Below are 14,628 nucleotides of genomic sequence, written 5' to 3'. Positions count from 1 at the left end.
TGGTTGAACTCTCCAGTACTGGGAATGATCGCAAAGAGGCTGAGTGCCCAGCTGCCAGGGATTCTCAGTGGGAAGTTGAATCAGGTAACTCTTTTGAGACTGCTTTAGTCATGCGATGTTATTCTCCAAATACATCTGAAATCTACTACCTACAATGCTTCTACAATGCTTCTTACTACCTACAATGCTTCTACCCTGGTGCAAGTTACCATCCTTTCTTGTCTTGCTGATTTCAATAACCTCCCACCTGGTATCCCCATTTGCACCATTATAGTCTAGACAACACAGGAGCTACAGTGATCCTGTTATGACCCAAGTCAACCACGTCACTCCTCTGTGCGAAATATCCAATGGTTCTCCATTTATCCAGAGTTAAAAGTAAACCCTTTCAATCATCTAAAAGGCTTCATAATACTTTGCAAACTTCCTCTACCCCATCCCATTTCTTCTCTGATCTCATCTCCTATTGCTTACTCACTCTGACCTCATCTGTTCATTCATTCTGCTACAGTCACTCTGGGCTCCTAGTTAATCTGCTAACATTCCAGGCACCCTTCAGGACCTTTGCACTCTCTGTTCCCTCTCCTGGAAGGCACTTAAGTGTTCCCAGGACTTACAGTCCCTCGCCTCCTTCAAGTTTCTGTTCAGATGCCCTCTCCTCAGGGAGACCTTCCTTGGCTCCTCCAGCTAAAACAGCAGCTCCCTCCAACACTTCCTTCTCTTTATTTTTCTCCTAGCACATATTTTACTATGTGAGTTTGCTCTAAAATGAAAGCTTCATTAGGGCATAGGTTTGTGTTGTGTGTTTTTTTGGAGTTGGCTCATTGATATTTACGCAGTATTTAGAACAGTGCCTGGCACATAGTAGATAGTTAATACATGCATGTTCCCTCACATGACATAAACCACAGCATTGCAATGTGGCCGTAGGGCTCCCACAAAGACACCCTGGAGCCTGGAGGAAATTGGGATGACTTAGTTGGTCTAGTGAACTTGTTCCCTTTCTTCTTCCCTCTGTTCTGACTCAGCCCTATGCGCCTCAACCTCAGAGCCTTTCTGTGAAGGAGTTCCACCTTTCACGTTGCCAGTCATGAAGCCAAGGCCTGCCTGACTCTATTTGCCATCTACCCTCTCTGCCTTCTTCCTTTTCTATCCTTCCTCTCACTCCATGATCACTGACCTGTCCCTGTCTATTACTGAGGGAATTGGGTGGGGAAGGGAGGGGAGATCGACCTCAGCCTTTCACAGGTACAATGAAATAGGATCATGTGCTCGGAGCAGACAGAATGAGACTCCTAGAGCCTCATGAGAGGAAGGTGATGGTGATGCAGAAGCGCACCAGCAGTTACCTGCTTCCCTCTGCCCTCTTGCCCTGGTCTTGCTGCCTTTCCTACCTCCTTCCCTCTGCTCCTGGACTCCAGCAGAAAATTGCAGGGAGAAGTTCTAAACCCATTAGGGAATTAAACTAGATAAGATACTAAAGCACCTCCCCATTCTAAGATTTTATAATCCTGGGCTTCTGGAATGAAAATGCAAGTTGAAGTTCACTCTCCTACTAGCTGGCTCTTTGGAAATAGAAGGTGGGGATTCTACTCATTTCTGCAGCCCATATTGAGACATGGCTATTATTATAAAGACAGAACTCCTATAAAAGAGTTTCAAACTCTTCCTCCACCTTTTCCCTTCCCCTCCAGCCTTTCTTGAAAGGGTATTTTGAGAGCTTACCGCTTGATCCAAGAGACCGTTCTCATCCGAATCATAGAGACGAAACATGACTGCAAGAAACACAGAGATGATGCTTGAGGCGTCCTCCAGGCACCAGGGACTGGCTCAGGCTCTGTTGCTGCTAGTTTTTAGATCAGTTCTGACTATCACTAGGGCAAAGACTGTTGCAGCCAGCTCACCCACCCTCCAAAGGCACAGAATCTGACTTCCTTACAGGGAAGAGGGGAGAGGGAGGAGAACCAAGCCATCTGACTTCTGGAACTGCCTAAGCAATAACTCTGTAGCCGAGATCCAGGTTATGAGTGTGACTCCCTGTAGGGCATTCACACCTTTCAGCATCACTGGAACACACCTCAGAGCAAATGCCCAGATGGTGGTGAGGCCGGGGTACCAGAAGTATAGTTAGAACATTGCTCATATTGCATGCAGAAGGCCATGGAGTTAGGCAGATTCAAATCTTGGCTCTGCCCTACCACCTCTAGGGAGTCAAGTCATTCAGGTTCATTTTCTTCATCTGTAAAATGGAGATTATAATAGTCTCTTTGTTCTAAATTTTTAAAAATGAGGAATAATATATAAATTATATGCCAACTCTACAATGCTTGGAATGTAGAATGCACTCAACAGATGTTATTTATTTTTATTTCATTCCGTTAAGGAACATTTATATATGCATTTAATAGGTACAAGGCACTTTATCATTATTGGTCATTTAATCTTCCATATGCATTGAAGCAGTTGTTATTATAGAATCTATTGTATTTCTTTGTCTAGAAGAATACCATGTCAACATGCCATCACAAACTTACTCTATCATGTTCTAGTAGTAGAGCAGTGACATAGAATGAGGAAGATCTGGGAGAGAAAATGGAGCAAAGGACTCAATGTTCATTTATGGGACCTGATAGCTTACATTTTATTCATCTAAAAGATAGAGATCTGTCTGTGGTCTCAGAAGTAAGCAGGGTAGGGAGCAGAGCTGAACATGTCTTCATCTTCCTCTCATGCTTTCTCTGTGAGCCACCCCTGACCTCCACCCACCCCATCCCCCCACAGACACTCTGGATCTCCCACAAGGTTACAGCATTCCTTAAGTTGCCCTCATGTCATCACTCCCTTCCACGTGTTTTAATGTCTCTGCAGCTTGTGTTTGTTCAGTGGTTCATCCCTGGTTGGAGCTTAAGTTGTGTAAAGGAGGGTCATGGGCTTTCGATTCCTTGTGACTCTTTAGAATGTCCTGGTCAGAGGCACTTGGCAATGAGGCTGACTCGCCAGACAGATGATTGAATGATGTAAAGAAGGACAGACCTCCCACTATGATGCTCCTGGACCCTGGATAGGGCAACTCTAACACGGAGCTCTCCTGGTCCTACTGTGCATGAAGAGTAGAAGCAGACAGTGTGAGTAAGCATCCTATCTTTTAGCAGCCTGGCCTTGGACAAGTCATTTAACCATTCTGTGCTTTCTTACGTGTAAAATGAGAATAATTATCTAGAACTTCTAGGACCAATAAGAGGTTAAAGTGAGATAATGCACTTAAAGTGCTCAGCAAATAAAAAGTGCTCAGTGATGAGCATTATTGGTATTACTGTATTACTTTTTATTGATAGGTGGGATACATGTTTGGTTGTTAAAAAGAAAAGCTTAACTCGTTTTTAATTATTTAAATCAAGGGAGAATTTAAAAAAATTTAATTGATTTTAGAGAAGAAGGGAGAGGGAGAGAGAGATAGAAACATCAATGATGAGAATCCCTGATTGGCTGCCTCCTGCACGCCCCACACTGGGGATTGAGCCTGCAACCCGAGCATGTGCCCTTGACCAGAATCGAACCCAGGCCCCTTCAGTCCACAGGCCGACACACTATCCACTGAGCCAAACCAGCTAGGGCCACAGGAGAATTTTAATTGATTTGGTTTAATTTTTTAAAAAAGAGAAAACTCTACAGGACAAACAACCAAGTTTCTGCAACAGAAAAGTGCAAGGGAAAAAAAATAAGCAAAAGATTAAAAGAGATTGAAGAGACATAATGATCAATGGCAGTGTATGGACCTTACCTGGATCCTGACTCTGGTAAAATACATAAGATAATTGAGGAAATGTGAATACTGACTGAATATTTGGTAATAGTAAAGAATTATTGTCTTTAGATGTGATAATGACGTTGTGGTTATATATAAGAAAAACTCATATTTTAGAGGTACATACTGAAATATTTACAGATTAAATTATATGAGGTCTGGAATTTGTTTCAAAATAACCTGAGACAGAGGGAATAAATGGGAGGTATAAATAAACCCTAATTGACAATAAACTGGTAATTGTTGAAGGTGGTTGACAGGAACATTTAAGTTCATTGTGCTCTCTACTTTTATCTATGTTTGAAATCTTCTCTAATAAAAAATTTAAAATATGCAGTTTCTTTTTATTGGAAGTACAAGACTGAGTCTGAGAGCCACTAATGTGAAGCATCTGTCACATCCTCTTTGGTCGTTATGAACAATATAATTCCTGAAATTCAAAATCTGCTGAATGGTGAAAATAATTTGACATTTCACTTTTAACATTAGCCAGAAGAAAGAGAAAGCTGCTACATTTGTTTCCAAATTAGCGCTTAAGACTTGCAACCGTTAACACCTCAAACCTATGGGAGTTGATTTTAAGATCAGCTAATGAGAAAACTGTTTGATTTTGTTCTTGGCAAGGGTTAACCTTTGTGAGACTTTTCCTTGCTAATGTTTAAGTTTGTTGACCAGTCTTATTAATTGCTGGATTTTTTTTTAACCCTCACTGAAGGATATGCTTTTTCATTGAATTTAGAGAGGGAGGAAGAGTGAGGGGGAGAGCAAGAGAGAAACACTCATTGAGAGAGAAACATTGATCAGTTGCCCCGTATGTGCCCAGACCCTGGATCAAAACTGCAACCTACATATGTGCCCTGACCGGGAATTGAACCTGTGACCCTTTGGTACATGGGCTGGTGCCACACTGGCTAGAGCTAATTGCTGGAATTTTTACTTTTGCTATAATGTGTATGTTTTCCCCTTATGTCTGTTAAGGTCCTAAGAGAAGTCAAAACAATATCATATATTTTAAAACAAGTTCCTATCACTACCTGTTTTAAAAAGTTTTCCTGTAGGTTCTTGGAGGCCAGTGAGACCATCCCTGGAGTGAGTCATCTGCAAGACTGTCAGCCACTGTAGGCTTTCCTTTCAGTCACCAGCTATTATTTTCCTCCTGAACATCTATGAAACCAACTTTAGTAGTATTGTGAAACCCAGCTCAACTCCCTTAATTAACTAGACCTCTTTCTCTAGAGGCCAAAAAAACTTGGGGTGGGGTGGGTGAAAATGTAAACAAGCTTTAACAAGATGGAAGCTGATTAGATCTCAAAGAGAAAACAGCAACAACATTTCTCAGAGTTATAGAGTTGCTTGGGCACAGAATAGGGGAAGGACGACAGATACTGAATATCTTCTCTTGAAAAATCTACTAAAAGGAGGCAGCAGGTTCCTGGTTATAGGCTCTTGGGAAGTCCTGCCAGCAAAGGAGGGGAGTCTCGATCCCTTGTGGAGATCCCTTTCCTTTCCAAATCCCGGTGCTCAATATCAAGGTCTCGAATGCACTTCCCACTCTCTATATACCAGGCCCTGTGCCCCAGGGTGGATTCTAGGAAATGTTCACATCACTGCTGATGACAGGGCAGTAAAACCTCCCCTACGGAGGCAGGACAATCTCCAGCATGTCCCAGAACAACCTCCAGCATGTTTACAATGATGCGTAGGACACTCGACCTTCTCCTAGGAAAATGCTGAAAGCCCTTGACAGGGTGAGTACTTACACTCTAGCTTATCTTGAGGTCTCCCTGTCTCCAGCAGGGACAGGTAACACACGACATCTTTCAGGTACACGGTCGGGGTTTCAGAGCCTGAAGACTGAGCAACAGGGTTTCCCAGGGAGGTTGCAGCCCCTTGGTCTTTAGCTGGCACTTGCTTCTCGGTGATCTCTGATTCTGTAATAGGCAAGAGGAAAGCATTCGAGGACTCTTAATGTTTAGTAAATATTAAATCCTTTTCATGTCAGAGGCAAGAAGTTTATATAAGTATCTTCAAAAGCATTGGTTACATAAATATAATCAAACTAGAGGCTCAGTGCATGAAATTTGTGCACTCGGGAGGGGTCTCTCAGCCCAGCCTGCGCCCTCTCACAGTCTGGGAGCCCTGCAATCAATTGTCCCACAGAGGGAGGCCCTGCTCACCTGCCGCAGCACTGCCAGGCAGGTAGCCTGGGCCTCCCTCTGTGGGGCGATTGATGGCAGGGCTCCGTGATTGATTGCCCCACAGAGGGAGGCCCCGCCCACCCGCTGCAGCCCACTGGTCGGTGGCCTGGGCCTCCCTCTTTGGGGCGATCTTGGGGCAATGGTGGGCCCCCCTGAACAGTCGCATCGCACCCGCCTTGGCTGGCCTGGCCCCAGTGTGTGTCATAGCATGGTCATCCATATGGTCGTTCTGCTGTTTGGCCATTCAGTCTATTTGCATATTATGCTTTTATTATTGTAGACTTGTGACCCCAGAATTCCAGTTTATGGGGTTTATACTCAGAATGGACCTCATTCTGACTCTTTGAACTGTCTATATCTTTGTAAGAAATTCACCTATACTCTGTGAATTTTCAGAAAAGATGATAGTAGAATGGGGAACCAAGATGGCAGTGTAGGTAAATGCCTGTACTCACTGCCTCCCACAACCACATCAAAATTACAACTAAAATACAGAACAACCATCATCCAGAAGCGCTGGAAATCTGGTTGAATGGAAGTCCAACAACTAGAGAAGTAAAGAAGAAAGCACACTGAGACTGGTAGGAGGACGCTTTTTTAATTAGGAGGGAGATTGTCTTTGTGGAGGCTGCCCACACCAGAACCCCAGCCCAGGATCCCAGAGCTGGGGAAAGAAGTCCCTATGAGCAGTTCTGTAAAAACCAGTGGGGGTTGGGGCTCAGTGACACAGAGACTGTTCCTCTAAAAGGCCAACACACAAACAACTTACAAGCTCCCACTTCCTCTGAGCTCCAGTGCCAGGCGAGGCTCTGGGAGACACAGACACATATGAGGAGAAACTGGACTGTCTGGCATCAGGGCAGGAACTCTGGGGGCAGTTTTCTCCCAAACAGAGGTACTCATAGCAGTCATTGTTCCTAAGCTGGGACCTTCCCAGTTGCAGGGCTGACTGGCAGCCATTTCTGTTTGCTCCACCCAGGTGATTCCCTAAGACCCCACCTCATCCAATTCACAATCCGACCCAAGCTGCATGCAGTGGCTTTTGCATATGAATGACCTGTCCTTGCTTAGGTTAAAACCTATCAAACAATCTGCAGCTGGGTCAGGGAGCCCCAAACCTATCAATAAAAGGCCCAAGACCCAGCAACAGCACCAGCCTTACTTCACATCTGGGCACTTTAAAACCCAATACAAAGAGGAGGAATCTGCAGATTTTTCTGTTGCTTTTGCTGGGTGGCCCCAGGCAGTGGCTGACTTGACACCTCCCTGGAGACCCAAGAGCAGTTTAGTGTCAGGCCATACCAGATTACAACTCTACACATCCATAAGCTACACACTCAAGGGGCAGATTCAGTGAGCACCAAAGCCCCACTGAAGCAAGTCCTGCTCCATAAGGGCGTCTCCTGCACAACAGCTCTCCCACTGTAGTCTCAGCTGGTCCCCATAGCCAATTGGCCTAGAGGTCAATTCCTCCCAGTGATACCAACAGCAATCAAAGCTCAATTACAACAAGACCATGCACAAAGCCCACAAAGGGGTACACCTAGAGTGTCCACCTCAGGTGATTGGGTAGGCTGAGCCACTGGGTCCTATAAGATACCTACTACACAAGGCCACTCTATAAACTCAAGGAGACTTAGAAGCTCTACCCAATACATAGAAACAAACACAGGGAAGCAGCCAAAATGCAGAGACAAAGAAACATGTCACAAATGAAATAAATGGAAGAAAGCAAACTACTGGATATAGAATTCAAAACCATGCTTATAAGGTTACTCAAGAATCTTTTAAAAACCTCCAAGGGACTTAGTGAGACTTTCAAGGACCTTAGTGAGAATGCCAAAGAAAAAATGGAAAAGGATCAGTCAGAAATTTAAACATATACTGACTGAAATAAAGAATAATATACAGGGATTTAACAGTAGACCAGAGGATCCCGAGAATCAAATCAATGATTTGAAATATGAGGAAGCACAAAACACCCAACCAAAAGAGCAAAAAGAATCCAAAAATATTAAGATAATGTAAGGAGCCTCTGGGGAAACTTTAAGCATATCAACATCTGAATTATGGGAGTGCCAGAAGAAGATATTGAAAACCTATTTGAAGAAATAATGACAGAAAACTTCCCCTACCTGATGAAAGAAATAGATTTACAAATCCAGAAGGCACAGAGAAACCCAAACAAGAGGAACCCAAAGAGGACCAACACCAAAACCATCATAATTAAAATGCCAGAGGCTAAAGACAAAGAGAGAATTTTAAAAGCAGCAAGATAAAAACAGTTAGTTACCTATAAGGGAGTAACTATGCAGGCCAGGAGGGAGTGGCAAGAAATATTCAAAGTGATGAATAACAAGGATCTACAACCAAGATTACTCTACCCAGAAAAGCTATCATTTATAATTGAAGGTCAGATAAAGAGCTTCACAGACAAGAAAAAGCTAAAGGAGTTCATCACCACCAAACCAGTATTATATGAAATGCTGAAGTGTATTCTTTAAGAAAAGGAAGAAGAAAAAGATAAAAAATATGGACAACAAAATGGCAACAAATATATATCTATCAACAATTGAATATAAAAATCAAATGAATAAGAAATCTAATGAACAGAATAAACTGGTGAATAAAATCAGAGGCATGAAAATGGAATAGACTGACGATTCTCAAAGGGAAAGGGGGTTGGGGGAGTGGGAAGAGATTAAACAAAGATCTCATATGCATGTATGCATTACCTATGGATACAGACAATAGGGTGGTGAGGGCCTGGATTGGGGTGGGAACCAGGTGGAGGGGAGTTATGGGGAGAAAAAATTATTATCTGTAATAATCTCAAAAATAAAGATTTAAAAAATGAATTTTTTAAAAAGAAAAGATATAGTAATTTTTAGTAATATCAGTAACTAACAGATCAATATCATTTAACCTATTTTTTTGAGGAACACATTCAATTTTTAAAGGTAACTTTGACTCAGATTACAAAATCCAAATAATTGATTATTTACCAATACACCTTTTCACAATTGTCATCTGAAATGACATCCCCCAAGGGGTCCCGGATTGTGAGAGGGCAGTTCTTGGGTGACATCCCTGGAATTGGGCTCCCTCCTCTCTGGTTCCGGGTGCTCTGGTTCCAGGTATGTCACCCGAGAACCGCAGCTGTCAAGTCACTGCAGCTTGGCACTCCTGTGTTGAGCATCTGCCCCCTGGTAGTCAGTGAGGGTCATAGTTACCTGTCTGACGGCTTTTATATATATATATAGATTTGAAAGATACAATAAAACTGTATTCTGTATTCCCTGGGCACATCCCAAGAGTTGGAACTCATCAATATGACTCAATATTTTCCAGACAATAATGTGCAGAAAATTAGGCCTGACTCTCTGACTCTTTGCATTTAAAGCCCCAAGAGAAGCTGGAAGGAGGACAGCCCCTGAGAACCCTTCCATAGAAATTGGATGCCCAATGGACATGCTTGGCAACTGAAGGTGCAGGTTGAAGGAGATCCTGGCAGACAATGATGAGTTAAGAGTAAAGTATACTCACCTGAAAGTAATATGATATTGTATGTCAATTGTAATTTTTAAAAAAATATATTTTACTGATTTTTTACAGAGAGGAAGGGAGAGGGACAGAGAGACAGAAACATCGATGAGAAACATGGATCAGCTGCCTCCTGCACACCCCCCACTGGGGATATGCCTGCCACCACCACAGCACATGCCCTTGACCGGAATCGAACCTGGGACCCCTGAGTCCTCAGGCCGATGCTCTATCCACTGAGCCAAATTGGTTAGGGCTGTCAATTGTAATTTTAAAAATCAAATAAAAATACATTTCTAAAGAGGTGGCCTGAATAATAATTGCTGATATTTAGTGAACATTTACTATGATTCAGGTGCTGTGCTAAGCACTTTATACATAAAACTCAACCTTCATATCAACACATTATCATCTCATGTTACATATGGGGAAACTGTGGCACAGAGATGTTGTAGGAAAGAGCAGGAATTTAGGAGTTGGATAATTCTGTATTGAATCCCTAGCTCTGCAGGTCATAGAGTGGCTTATAAACTCCTAAAGCCTCAGTGCCTTAATGTGGAAGGTGGTATGACTGTGAAGGCTAAATAAAATCTATAATAAAGGAGGTGCCTGGCAAATAGATCTTCAAAACAATGTTAGCCAACTTCCCTTGCTCCTCCTCCCATCTTATGCAAACCTGCACTTACGAATGCTGTTGGAATTTAACCAAAGCAAACTCTTACCTTCTTGCTTTCCCCCCCTCCAGCCACATACTGGTAGAGTCATCTGTACCTTAGCCCAAGAACTGTCATCCAGCCTCAGAGTCCCAGTATATTTGCATGGCAGGGACCCCAGAGATGGAGGCAGGATCTGCTAAGGAGCATACTATTACATGGAGACAGAACTGCTGGTTAGGTTCCCCCCTCTGCCTCAAGAATGAGGTCTTCCCCCTTCCTCCCCAAATCTTGTATTCCAAAGACTTACCCATATCAGGGGCACAGGCCTCATCGGCTTTGGCAGCATTATCCACATTCTGTATATTAGAATCTGAAGAACAAAGAGAAGATTTAGAGGCCAGCCCACACCTCCAGCTTCCTAGAAAGGCAGGGAGGGGACCTTCCTTGAGGTCTGGATCACTTGGGTTGTATCTGTGTCTCTGGGTGTCAGCTCGGTTCATGCTTACTTGTTGGGGTTTACTGTGTTTTCCCCATTATAATCCAAGTTCCAGGAAACAGTGACCATACCATACCTTTGTGACACTCCCAGGTTGGTTGCAGCCTGGGCACACTAGCTGGATGTGGCAGCCTTTGCGGAAGGCTCTCCCTGTGCTCCTCTTCCCCCATCCTCCCTCAGATCCTGAGTGGCAAGAATTATGCCCCACCCCCTTACTGAGAGATCCATCAGACAGGACTTCCTGTGAGGTTCAGTGAAGAAAGGAGGTCTGGCTCCCTATTCCCCAGTCATACTCCATAGGGAAACTACTATGCCTGTGGCAAGTGGGTCAGAGCTGCAAAACCTCTCTTCCATAGAATGCTGGTCTATGTACCTGGGGCACTGGCCTCACTGTTTCTGGTCCCCTCCTTTGGGTGGTCAGGGACCTCCTGTCTGGGCTTCTGGCTGAAGGCCAGGAAGAGGTGCGTGCTCAGTGGCTGGGGCAGGTCCACCTCCAGGTATGCCCTCATGAACAGCTTGAAGACGTCATAGCTAATTGTCTGAAAAGGGATAAGAAGGGCAAAGTCAGTGGAGAGACTCCAAGGACAGAGAGGAGGCACAGAAGGAAAAGGAATCAGGGAGCTGGCAGGCAAGAGAAATGAAAAGGAAAGCGGAAGGAAGTGGAGGGGTTGGTGGAGCAGGAATGAAAAGGACAAGAGGTGACAGAGAATGACAGGCACCGAAAGCAGCTGGGGGAGGTGAAGAGAACACTGGAGGCTGCAGGGCTTAGTGGGGCACGGAACCACAGGAGGCTTTTGTAACAACACATTGCTAAATTTAGGTAGAAAAGGGAGTGATGGAGAGTGAGCTCTGGGCGTGGAGGCCCCAGGGCAGGGCTCTGCCTGCATACAGACCCCTGGGAAGGACTGGTCTCCAATGAGCAAGACTAGGTCAGTGCCCTGGAATCCTGGTTAAGATGAAGCATGCCTCATGCCGTTGAAAACATGGTGGAAAAAAATGGCTTTTCTGTGATGTGTCAATTTTCTCCTTGTGCTGTAAGATAATTCCCGAGTATTTAGGTCTCAAAAAAAGAGGAAAGAGCTGGAAGAGTAAAGTACAGACTCCATCCTTTATTTTCATAACTGATCTTCCCTGGACAAACCTCAAGATTAACAGGGGGGAGGGTGTGTGTCTGGCTCAGCTACTCTCAAAACATGGCCTTGCGAAGGTTTTAGGCACCGGGAGAAGAGAAGGAAGCCAAGGACAGAAGGGAGAATCAAGAAATATGCCCCAAACTAGGACCTCTCCCTGCTGTCTCTCTCCCAGTGCCTCTGGGCTCCCGGGCCCAGGCTGGGAGCAACCATGCCAGGGAGCGCTGCTGCACTCAGCAATGCTCAACAACAGTTTGCAGTGAGTCATCACTGGCTCCTGCTTTGATGGCATCAGATTCTTCATCAAATCGGCAGATGCTCCTGGAGCTCATTTGAGGAAGCATTACTCCAAGATCTGCTGTGCAGGCTTTTGTGAATAATAACAGTCATGAGAATAAAATCCCTGGTTGGGATCCTACTTGGCTCTCCCTCTAAAATGTTGATAGCATTTAATCCCTTGTCTCTTCAGGAAGCTCTGAGAGCATTTCCAGAACCAGGAGCTGGCTTGCCTGGGTACCATCAGGTTTGGGATACAAAGTCTTAGCCTTAAAAACAAGGGATGCCCTCCTGACCCCATTGGGAAGTCACAGGCAGTTTCTATTCAACCCCAGGCAGAGCTATTCTATATATCTCCTTTGCAGATTGGAGGAGAGAGGATAATATAGGCTCTTGGCATCTAAAGGGATTTCTAAGCAAATGTTGGACTCATATTTCCTGCAACAGCTACCAATCTCTGTTTCCCTCCCTGTCTTTTCGGCCTTTGAGTCTCTGTGTCTCTCTGTTTCATCCACTTTTTGTCCGTCTCTGTCTCCACAGCCTTATCAGCACAGAATGTCTCTTCCTCACACATCCACCTCCTATTTCCCAGTATGCAAGAGCAAAAACTTTTCCTCCTACTTTCCACCTAATATGACCTTTGACTCCACCCTCCCTGCCTCTGATAGCATCTCCCAGCAAGCATCTGCTTCTCTACTTGTGAGCATGTTCAAGGACACCATTCCAAAGAAATTGCTGGCTAGTTGAGTTACTAGCTTGTCCTTCCCCTTCAAATTCCTCCAAACAGACCCCATTAAGCTTCTCACCTGCTTAATCTTATTCGCTTTGGATTCTGGCCCTGCTCTCCTGAAGGCCACAAATGCAGTTGTCGCTTTTAGACTTTCTCATCTTTGGCTTCTCTGTAGCATTCCTTTCACTTTTCTTCTTGAAACTCTTGATTTTTCCATGGTCTGGTAATATTTTGGTTCTCTTTTTTGATTTGACTAAGTATTTGCTGACAGCACTGTTATTCATTTTTTTAAAGGCTTTTTTTTTTGTATTATTTTTTCTTTTGTGCTCTTTCAGTTGACAAGTACTATTTTAAAATGTAGTTTTGAGTTCCAAAATGTCCTGCTAATCTTTTCATTTTTGGTTAGCATCAAATTGAAAACTATTAGCATAAAATATTTCTGGAAAATAGACTGTACTAAATAACACTCTGTAAAACAAAGCAACTGTAAAAACAACGCTCTGTTAAACAAAGCCTAATTGCAATGCTCTTTAAAAACCAAAGACGAGCCCTAACCGGTTTGGCTCAATGGATAGAGCATTGGCCTGTGGACTGAAGGGTCCCAGGTTTGATTCTGTCAAGAGCATGTACCTTGGTTGCGGGCACATCCCTAGTAGAGGGTGTGCAGGAGGCCGCTGATCCATGTTTTTAACTCTCTATCCATCTCCCTTCCTCTCTGCAAAAAAAAAAAATCAATAAAATATATTTAAAAAGCAAACAAACAAAACAAAACAAAGCTGAAAGACTGTCAAACAAGGTCAGTGTGAGATTCAGGAGATATCCTGGCTGGTTCTCCCTTCTTTTAACCTCCATTTATTCTTCAGCATATTGTGAGTGCTGGGCTAGGAGACCTCAAGTTCTAAACCTCAATTAGCTTCCTCCCTATACCAGCTCTTCTTCCTGCAGTTTCTGTTAATGTCAATAATGCCATTATTCTCCGAACATCCCAGGCTCAGCTTTGCACTCCCAGTAGTTTGAGACAAGTTCTTGTCTCTCCCTTCTGTCGGCTGTTCTTTTGCAATGTCTGTCACATCCAGGTCTGCTTTTGTCCATTGCTCATCTACCACCACCCTGACAAGGGGGCCCTTGCAGGACCCATTGACCCTGATTTCAGACTTCTGTTGCACGTATCCTACCTGAGCTGTGGCAATACCTCTCAAAGGCTTCCTTACCTCCACCTCCATCTGCTGGCCTTCCCATCTTGTCCTTCCTTGCCAGGTTGACCTTCCTGAAGCAGAATGCTTCCTTACTCAGAAATCTCCATGGCTTCTAATTGCCCACAGGAGAGTTAAGATGGGTTGTCTCCAAATTTTTTAAATTATGTGTGCATCCATAACATTTTTTTCAACATCCATAACATTTTGAAGCAAAACATTTATCTTTACTTATAAGTTAAATAAATTATGATGTGCTCCTCTATTTTACTTTATAAATCATACACAAAAAAGAAATTAGATGAAATATAGATGTAAATAGAAGGTCTAACATATAGTATTTCCACAGTACGATGATCTCCTGTGCACTCCCTGAGTCTGGGATTCACAGTCCTCCCATAATCCCACTCCAAGCTAGATCTGTAGTCACTTCAAGCTCTGAGACCATTCTGGTCTTTTCTCCTATTGGTGCCTTTGTATACCTCCACAGGCTTTCTACCTGGATCTCGGTGTTCTTCTCTGGCCAACCTGCCATGCGCTTTGCATGAACTGTTTCTGTCTCTACTTGTTAAAACTCCAGCTATCCTTTAAGGTCTGGTCC

At 43.8% G+C, this 14,628-nt stretch overlaps 1 protein-coding gene across 4 annotated transcripts in view; it reads right to left on the bottom strand.

Moving 5' to 3' along the window:
• DGKG (diacylglycerol kinase gamma) overlaps positions 1-14,628 on the bottom strand; it is a 206,065-nt gene that overhangs the window by 132,209 nt on the left and 59,228 nt on the right. For all 4 annotated transcript variants that reach the window (XM_036349800.1, XM_036349802.1, XM_036349803.1 and 1 more), the window contains exons 4-7: positions 11,072-11,237; positions 10,510-10,572; positions 5,566-5,736; positions 1,726-1,775 (exon numbers count right to left, since the gene is read on the bottom strand). In XM_036349800.1, coding sequence (XP_036205693.1) covers positions 1,726-1,775; positions 5,566-5,736; positions 10,510-10,572; positions 11,072-11,237 — 450 coding nt within the window. The remainder of the gene's footprint in view (positions 1-1,725; positions 1,776-5,565; positions 5,737-10,509; positions 10,573-11,071; positions 11,238-14,628) is intronic.

Source organism: Myotis myotis, unplaced genomic scaffold (genome assembly GCF_014108235.1).
Source record: "Myotis myotis isolate mMyoMyo1 unplaced genomic scaffold, mMyoMyo1.p scaffold_m19_p_2, whole genome shotgun sequence".
Taxonomy (NCBI): domain Eukaryota; kingdom Metazoa; phylum Chordata; class Mammalia; order Chiroptera; family Vespertilionidae; genus Myotis; species Myotis myotis.
This window is presented reverse-complemented; position numbering and strand designations above follow the sequence as displayed.